Source organism: Olea europaea, unplaced genomic scaffold (assembly GCF_002742605.1).
Source record: "Olea europaea var. sylvestris unplaced genomic scaffold, O_europaea_v1 scaffold1149, whole genome shotgun sequence".
Lineage (NCBI taxonomy): Eukaryota > Viridiplantae > Streptophyta > Magnoliopsida > Lamiales > Oleaceae > Olea > Olea europaea.
Window position 1 is genome coordinate 221,493 of NW_019228886.1, and position 10,058 is coordinate 231,550.

Here is a 10,058-nt window from a genome sequence, read left to right on the forward strand (position 1 = left end):
CTCACTGACTTTGTTAGGCCCAGATATGACTTATTTGTGGATTGATGCATGCAACAATTCAATACAATTGCAGAAAATTAAATAAATCAGAGAACAAGATATGTTTCGCCCAAAAAAGGGCATGGATGTTCAATCTTGCGACTTAATCACCCGTTGAGCACCTGCAATGAGATATAGTTCTAGATCCACTAATAATAACTAATAAATCGTTAAAGAATGTACGAAGAAACCATGAGTTTCTTTGAGTTCTTTCTAACTTCTTTACAACTCGTAATCACAACACTCAATCTCAAAAACTATACTAAACAATCAACCTTACAAGAAAAGAGATTAAAGAACCATACAGATTGATTACAGATTTTCAGAAAAGAAAACCCTAACTATCACTCAGAGAAAGGGACGAAGAGACTGTATTGAACCATCTCGACGAGAAAAGACCAAAACCAAGTTAAATATCCGATCAGGTCAATGGTCACAATCCACGAATTACAAATCAGCCACTTGTATGGTTGATTCTCGACCTTGAAGAGCCAAAGTCGTAAAACCCTGAAAACACAATTCTCTTAATTGTATTAACTCGGATTCAAAACAGCCCAATTCTATATAGGCCCAAGTAAGCCATGAAAAAACGAGGCAGCCCAAAACATTAACAATCTCCACCTTGCTGAAATGTTTCTTAGTGTTTATTAATGGATCTGGTCATCTACATCACATGGCTTCACTTGCTCTAATAATACCTATAAAAAATTCAGTTAGTACATTTCTTTCAAGAGATACTTGAAGTTCTGATCATCACTACCTCAAGTGATATTCAAAATCTTCAAGCAATTTTTAAACTTATTTAAAGGTGGTACCTTAGTCCCCAAATCTAAACGATTGAATTCTGTAGGTATTTTAATCAAATTAATCAAACCTTTTTCTGCTATATTTCTCACAAAATGAAATTTTATATCTATATGTTTAGTTCTATCATGGTACACAAGGTTTTTACTCAAGTGAATGACAATTTGATTACTAGTGTATATCCTAACAGAATCATTTATAAAACCAATTTCATTCAATAAACCTCTCGGTCAGATACTCTCCTTCACAGTATCACATGCAGCTATATACTCAGTTTCAGTGAAGGACAAGACAATCAATTTTTGTAATTGTGACTTCCAACTAATGTACCCATCACATAAAGTACAAATATAAGCAGATGTGGATCTCCTTCTATCCAAGTCACCAGCAAAGTCAGAGTCAGTGTAACCTTTCAACTTTACCCCTTCTTTGCTTCTTTTAAACATTAAATCAAGATTAGATGATCCTTTAAAGTATCTCAACATCCATTTCATGGCTAGCCCATGAGTTTCACCAAGACTAGCCATAAACCTACGAGGATACTAATTTCATGTGCTAAGTTAGGTCTAGTACAAACCATAAGATATATAATTGAACCCACAGCATTAGCATAAGGATTTTTTTTCCCATTCTTCTTAATTCATCATTTGTTTTTGGTGAGTTTTCATTTGAAAATTTAAAATGATTTCCAACGTGTAAAGTAACGGGTTTATACTCAAACATAGAAAATTTTTCAAGTATTTTCTTCACAAAGGAGCCTTGTTTTAACATTAATATACAATCATTCCTATCTTTTTCTATCTCCATTATTCCTATCTCTTTCTATCTTCATTCCAAGGATCCTTTTAACATGTCCTAAATCTTTCATTTCAAATTCAGATTTTAATTTTGACTTAATAAAATCAATCTTAGATCTATTATAACAGTTAGGCAATGTGTCATCAACATATAATAATAAGTAAATGGATTCAGGCCCTCCTGAACCTTTATATAGGAAACAGGAATCATTATTGCTTTTTACAACCCCAGTGTCTGCACATAAGAAATTTTTTATGTACCAATGTCTAGGAGTTTGTTTCAGCCCATAAAGATATTTTTTCAGCAAACAGTCCTTTTCAGTTTTAGTCTTTACTTCAAACCCCAAGGGTTGATTCATATATATAATTTCGTCAAGGTCATCGTTTAGAAAAGCTATTTTAATACCTAGTAGATCCAATTCCCAATTAAAATGAGCAGTGAGTGCTAACAGTATTAAAATTGAGGTATATTTAGCTACTGCAGAAAATATTTCATTGTAGTCCACCCCTTCTCTTTATGTGAAACCCTTAGCCACTAATATGACTTTATATATTTTATTTTTAGGATTGGAATCACCTTGTTTGAATTTGAAAATCCACTTATAGTCTACTATCTTGTGATTCTTAGGTCTATCAACCAGAGTCCATGTTCCATTTTTAATGAGGGAGTCCATTTCTTCATTCGTGGCCTCTTTCTAGAATTTAGAATCAGGACAATTAATAGCTTCATCATAAGTGGTAGGTTCAGAATTTAAGGAGTCAAGAGCAGAACATAGAGTAACAAATTCTTCATTGTTGAATCTGGTAGAGGGTCTTATAATTCTCCTCTCTATCCCTAGTCAATTGATAATCAGTAGGAGTGGGATTCACATATTCATTTTCATTTTCAGATTCATTTTGTTCGTCATTTGTTTCAAGTTGGGTGGGCTCCACCTTAATTGGATCATCATGATTAAAAGTGTTTTTAGTTTGATTTTCTAGGATGGTTTTCCTTACAAGTGCAGATACAGAGACTTTATCAGCTGATGACTCTTTACAAGGCATATCATTTTCATTAAAGATGACATTTCTGTTAACAATTACTTAAAAACCAGTTTGACACCTGATCAACAGTCTGTATCCTTTAGTCTCCTCTCGATTGCTTAGAATAGCATATTTTAAGGATCTTGGTTCAAGTTTTCCTTCACTTTGATGTGAATAGATAGTGCAGCCAAAAACTTTGAGTTTCTTATAGTCAGGTGTATTTCCAGACCACAGTTTTTCAAGGACTTGAAAATCAATAGCACTATATGAACTTTTATTTATGAGATAAGTGGTCGTTTTTAGGGCTTCTCCCCATAACAACTTAGAAAGGCCAAAACTGTATAATATACATCTTACCTTTTCCAATAGGTGCATGTTCATTATCTCAACAACATCATTTTGCTGAGGAGTGGATGCTCCAGTTTTGTGCCTCAAAATACCAAATTTCATAGAATGAGTCATATTCATAATTGAAAATTTAAGTCCATTATCAGTTTTTAAGGTTTTGATTTTCTTGTTGGTTTGATTCTCACTCATAAGTTTCCACTATTCGAAAATTTAGAAAGTATCATATTTTTGTTTTAAAAGAAAAATTCATATTTTTCTTGAAAAATCATCTACAATAAGTAGGTAGAATTTAATTCCACTTAGAGTATTTACAGATGTTGGACCCTATAGGTCAGCATGTAAATCTTCAAAAATGGAAGTGGATTTATGGATTTCAGTTTTAAAAAGTTAACATTTTTTGTTTTCCAATTACATAGTTTTCACAAAAATCCAAACCTTCAATTTTATCATTTCCAAAATATTCAAGTCTTTTCAAAATAATCAGTCGCTTTCCTGAAATAATGACGAGGTCTTTTATGCTAAATTAAAGACTTATTTAAATCAAAGTTTAAGGTTGCAGAACACTGGTTTGCAATAGATTCAGGAAAGACGGTATATATACCATTTATTTTAGGAGAGGATACAACACTTTTGTTTACTTGTAGGAGTCTTAAGGGGCCTTTATGAATCATGATATTATATTTATCATCAAGCTCTCCTAAGAAAATAAGATTCCTTTTAAGATAAGGTACATATCTAGTATTCTCAAGTTCAATAGTATAGTTATTATCTAACTTCAGTTCAACATTGCTCGTTCCCTTTATTTGACAATTCATGTCATTTCCCATTTGAATTTGCTCTCCATTGAGGTCAATAAATTCAGAAAAATATTCTTTTATGGAACATATGTGAAAAGTACAACCAGGATCAAAGACCCATTATTTTGAGTCTCTTATATTTTGAGTCTCTTATGGTGGTACTCACAAGAATCACTCCTGAATATCAGGTTCATTGTTGCAAACCATAGCTGCAGTTGCATCAGAATTGCTTCTCTCTTTCATATCAAAGATTTTCTTGAAGCAATCCTTTATTATATGTCCTATCTTCCCACAATAATAACATTTTCTGATGTGGTTCTTAATCTTTACATGATTCTTATTCTTTTATTTAGATTTGAAAATTTGAGGTTTCCATCTTTTATTTGAACTGAAGTTGTGCAAGTTTTGTTTCTTATTTTGATTTAATTTCTCTTTTATGTGCAACCCTTCACCAAATTTAGAGTCTTTTGACTCAGTGTTTAGTTTAAGTTTTTTATTCCTCAAGGCTGAGGCTATTTTATCAATTGTAAGATCTTGATCGCTATATTCTAATGCATTTCTGATATCTCTATATTTATCACTTAGAGAATTTAATAGAGCAACAACTTGTTGATCATCGGAAAGTTTCTCATCACAATTTGCTAAGTCATGAATCATTTTTGTAAACCTGTCAATAGTTTCTTCTAAGTTGGTTGAGGGATCAAATCAAAAGTTATAAAATTGCCTTAGGAGATAACATTTATTTGGCATGGTTTTAGTTAGATATAGTGTTTCTAACTTAGTCCACAAAGCCTTAGCAGATGTAGTTTCACCTAATTTTCTAATTACATTATCAGACAAATGTAATATAATTGAACTCCATGCATTATCATCTAACTTTTGTCTCCTATAGACATTAGTTTCTGCAGCCCAATTCCCATCAAGGCAGCAGCACATCTTTGTTGTAATAATAAAGCCCTCATTTTTTGGCGTTAGAGACTAAAGTCTCTAGTGCCATTCCATTTCTCAATTTCAAATTTATGTGTGGTAACCATAATGACAGATATAAACACATAGCAATAGTTATTCAACACATAGAGTATGATGATTCAGGTAGCCTATTTAATTAGTAGAAATGTAAATGCCTAATAACTCAGGATACGGTAATTATGCCTATTTATTATGCAATTTACAGAATCAATTTACGTATCAATTCAAATAGTATAAATTTTATTTGAAAAGGTTTAAGGAGTGGTAACCATTGGTTCCACTACTCCCTCAAATTCTCAGATCCTTGCATGAGATTTCGGACAAAAGAAAGTAATGGAGGATCACTTACCTCAATAACTAATTCCAAACTCAAGAAATTACCAAATTAAAGAGGGGGTCTCAGAAAATACCAGTGTCTGAAACCTTAATGTTTCATAATAAGAGAAGCAGTAGAGGAATACCATAATCGGACCAAGATTTGCAATACAGATGCAAGAAATAATCGTGTCACCAAGACTCATTATAAACTCAAAGTGAGTGAAGAACTCAACAAGAATTGGAGCAGGTTAACTCAACTCCTTAGACTCAGCATGAGTCAAAGAGTCAACAAAACACAAAAAGAGTCATTATCTTAAATCGCCAAAAAACTCAGCAAGAACAACAAATTAAACAAAGTCAATAGCAAGTTACAACGAGTTTTTGGAAAAAACAAATTTTGTCTCACAAACTGTAACCGATCAACAAGATCTACAAATCTATATTGACCAAAAGAATTTTTCCAACAGCAAACCGTTTTGATACCACTTGTTACGCCCAGATACGACTTATTTATGGATCGATCTATATAACAATTCAATAAATTGCAGAAAATTAAAGAAATCAGAACACAAAATATGTTTCGCCCAAAAAACGGCCCGGATGTTATTCTTACAACCTAATCACCCGTTGAGTATCGGCAATGAGATATAGCTTTAGATCCACTAACAATAACCAAGAAATCGTTACAAAATGTAAGAAGAAACCATGAGTTCCTTCGAGTTCTTTCTAGCCTCTTTACAACCGGTTCACAACACTCAATTTCAAAGAATGTACTAAACAATCAACCTTACAAGAAAAGAGATTGAAGAACCACACAGATTGGTTACAAATTTTCAGAAGGAAAAACCCCAACTATCCTCAGAAAAAAGACGGAGAGACTGTATTGAACCATCTCAATGAGAAAGGGCCAAAACCAAGTTAAATATCCGATCAAGTCAATGGTCACAATTCAAGGATTAGAAATCAGCCACGTGTAGGGCTGATTCTCAACCCTGAAGAGGCAAAGTTGTGAAACCCTGAAAACACGATTCTCTTAATTGTATTAACACGAATTGAAAACAACCAAATTCTGCATAGGCCCAAGTAAGCCAAGAAAGAGTGAGGCAACCCAAAACATCAACAGACTTTCTTCTCCTGAACTCTTAATGCTTGATGGAAAGGAGATATTTGAATTTGCATACGTTTCTTCTCTTTTAGGTAGAACTATTTATTGATTTCCTTGAATGCTTTCGGTCTAATTGGGTCTTTTGGGTTAATGATAGGTGTTGGTCAGTTAGTGGTGAGTTTCCAACTGTTCCTGTTATGTATTTACATTTTGTTTATTAGCTTACGTGTCTTGTTTTTATTGGTTATACTTAAATTATTGAGCCACATATGTTACTTATGATTTTTGCAAGGGGGAGATCTCGTCCTCCTATTGGCGAACTCCTAAATTTATTCTCAGTCTCACTCTTTTTAGGCTCGCATAGAAAAATTACATTTTCGCTTCTTCATTTTCATTTAAATTTCTTTATTCAACAGCTACATTTAGAAAATTCACTAAAAAAAATGCTACAGTACTTCAAATTCATGAAAAAACTGGTAGAAATTATTGAAGAAGTGCTAAAATAAACATGTACGCAGATCTTTATTCACAACATTTTAATGTTTCTACCGCAAAATTTTTACTAGTGTGAACGGTGCTTCATGCTTTGGAGTGGAAGGAGAGCCGGCTACCTTACCTAAGCCCATTAAAACCTCAATTCCTCGGACCAAATAAAACAATCTTAATTGGGAAATTTGACGACTGTCAAACTATTTATTACATAAAAAATTTAAAAAAGTATATCCTTTTCAATTAGATTTCCCTATACCTAACTAAAATTAATTGGAAAAAATACCCATTAATAATGAAATCTTAATCTTGATAGGTAACATATTATGTTATTTTAATATTAGGAATTATAACTTCCGTTTACATTCTTAGACGTGATATTACCTATACTTTAATATTAGGAATCATAATAGTGGGACGATTGCATTTGTTGCGTGATGGGGTGTTGGAGGATTAGAGTTTTGGAGTAACTAAATTTGTGAAATATGTATATAAAAAAAGAGCTATTTTTCAACGAAAAAAATTAAAAAATATTTGGGTGTAAGTAAAATCCCTGATTTGAATCGTAATTGTGGTAAGGACATCTTTCATGATCAATGATAAAATTAATTCATTGGTAAAATAAGCCTAACGAAGTTATAGAATACCTAAAATCAACTTAAAACGTGACATTACCATTTCTTGATTTAAGAAACTTCTTGATTTGATGTGTAAAAATATTTTTAAGAGCAAATCCAAGACAAAATATGAAACATCTTTCATATTTCTAACGACCAAATTTGGCAAATAGTGCTAAGTCCCATATTAGATTTTGCTAAAATTTCTTATTTTTATTGAAATTTGATAAAAATAAAAATAAAAAATAAAAATATGAACAGTATGTTTTTAAAATTAATAAAATAATGAGTTTTATGAAATATATTTAAACTATTAATTTTGAGTTAAATTTTTATTAAGTTTTTACTTAAACCAAAGGGTTAAAATTTCCATACATCCAAAATATGATTGTGACAATATTTCAAAATATTCACAGCATCCTACTTTAAGTTTGTATGGAGGAAAAGAGAACCACTAAAATTAGCAAAATCTATGGTTATCCCTAAGGTTTGACCAAATTAATTACATTTTAACCCCACTTTGGTAGCCTAGCACGTGTCACCATCCTAAGGCTATAAAAATATCTTGGCATTTCTTCACCGTTGAAATGCTTCCCCACTATGATATATAGGGTTTCGTGGGGGTCCCTCCTTTCTCGCATCACAAATTAGATAAAAGTGGGTCCGAATATTTTTCCTCTAAGAAAAAAGGTACGCATGGCATCCATTCACCGCAACCATCACTCGCAGCCCCAACACCACCACCACCACCACTCGCCGCCCCATATTGAACGGCAAGAACATGATGAAGTCATCACCCTCCCCTCCGATCCTCTTTTGGGTGAACCCCATGAGTACACAATCACCGCCTTTGGTCCTCCGCCTGACGCGGCGGAAACAAATCCGTCGCCACCACCCTTACCTCCACCCTCCTCCGACATTATGCCGCTTTTGAAGGAAGAGCCGGCGGACTTAGAGGGGTCCCTTGCAGTGACTCCATCGCCGCCGCCACAAACGGGTGCGTTGGTGGCGGCGCCACCTAAGAGGTCCAGCAGGGATCGCCACACCAAAGTTGAGGGTCGTGGCAGGAGAATCCGCATGCCAGCGGCTTGCGCGGCCCGAATCTTCCAACTGACGCGAGAGCTAGGTCACAAGTCCGACGGCGAGACAATCCGCTGGCTTCTTGAACGGGCCGAGCCCGCCATCATCGAAGCCACCGGCACCGGAACCGTTCCCGCCATCGCCGTCTCCGTCAACGGTACGCTAAAAATTCCTACGACACCCAGCACTGCCTCCACTTCCCCAGAAACCGCCGGAGATGGAGCTAGAAAGCGACGAAAAAGGGCTCAAAGCAGTGAGTTTTATGATGTCGCCAATTCTTCCAATCTTGCCCCTGTAGCACCCATTGCACCGCAAGGGCTTGTTCCGTTATTTCCAAGCGGCACATTTTTCATGATCCCGCCCACGGCTGGTGCCGCAACAATCGCGGCTGCTGGGCCGTCTAACCAACCCCAGTTTTGGGCCATACCTGCCACCGCAACACCGGTTTTCAGCATTTCTGGGAGGCCCATGTCGAATTTCGTTTCGGCAATGCAAGCGGGAGTAAACATGAGTTTTAGTACTAGCTCCACCACCACCACCACAATTAATCCAACCGCCGTAGGTGGTGGTGCGGCTGCTTCTTCTGGTAACACTGAAAGTGGTGAAAACTCTGGTGGAAAGATTTCAATTTCAACAACAATGGCACCAAGTTCAAGTTCTGTAACGAGTAAAACCACAGTAGCAACTGGTACACAAACGCTTAGGGACTTTTCACTGGAGATTTATGACAAGAAGGAGCTTCAGTTTATGTCGGGTTCAGGTCCTGGAAATCATGAACAGACCCCATCTTCTAAACCCTGATGACTCAAGATTGGGGTTTTAGCCCATATATTTTCAGTGCTTTTCTATTTTTCTGTCTTTTAACCATGGATTAGCTCGCAGTTATCAAGCCTTTTTGCTTTATTCAGGGTATTTCTTCTCCTATCGTTTAATAATTTGTAAATGCTCTCCGATTGATTCTAATGTAACTCTACTTTGCGAGGTAAAGAAACTCATCTCTAAAATTTCATTAGTTTCTAATGGAATTCAATAATTTTATTTTAAATTAGTCCATTTTACACTTATTAATAATTTTAAATTAAATCCAAAAATTGACTAGTTAAGTGTGTCAAAGTTGGAACGGAGGTTGAGTCGGTCATTTTTCTGTCTTTCATTGAGTAGGTGACAAACGGGTTTTATAGAGCGATCTAGGTTGGATTGAAAGCCGGCTAGTCACTACGGATTTTGAAGAGATGAATTAGAAAATAATAAGAAATGATTATGCAATTTGAGGCGAACATTTCTTAGTGTGATCTAAGTGCAACTTATATTGTTTCATCGATTTAAACTTTTAGCTATTTACTTAAAATTGGATCGCTTTTTGAACCATTCTCTATTTTTCGTTTGAATCAGTTAGTTAAGTTTAATTTTGACCAAATTAATTTTGCTAAATGAAAAAAGAAAAAAATAATAATAAAAATAACTTTGGCAGGCCAATATTCACGTACAAGGTTGCATCCAAGACGACTACTAACTTGATATAACTTTCATTTTGCTCATTCGCTTCTTATTAAAAAAACTTAGCCCAGCCCCATTTTGAGTGGAAAAATAAATTTTTGAACAGTGTATTGATAGAAAATATGTGGATAAAAAATAAGGAACAATTTTGAATTTACGTGTAATATTATTTTAT

The 10,058-nt window shown here is 34.6% G+C and overlaps 1 protein-coding gene across 1 annotated transcript; it reads left to right on the top strand.

Moving 5' to 3' along the window:
- Nucleotides 1-7,814: 7,814 nt before the first annotated feature.
- Nucleotides 7,815-9,368, top strand: LOC111373658 (transcription factor TCP19-like). The gene has a single exon (XM_022996227.1). The coding sequence runs from the start codon at nucleotides 8,003-8,005 to the stop codon at nucleotides 9,185-9,187; it is 1,185 nt and encodes a 394-aa protein (XP_022851995.1). The 5' UTR covers nucleotides 7,815-8,002; the 3' UTR covers nucleotides 9,188-9,368.
- Nucleotides 9,369-10,058: the final 690 nt, after the last annotated feature.

Excerpts from the sequence above, each read along its gene's own strand:
- LOC111373658 (XM_022996227.1), top strand. The coding sequence starts at position 8,003 with ATGGCATCCATTCACCGCAACCATCACTCGCAGCCCCAACACCACCAC.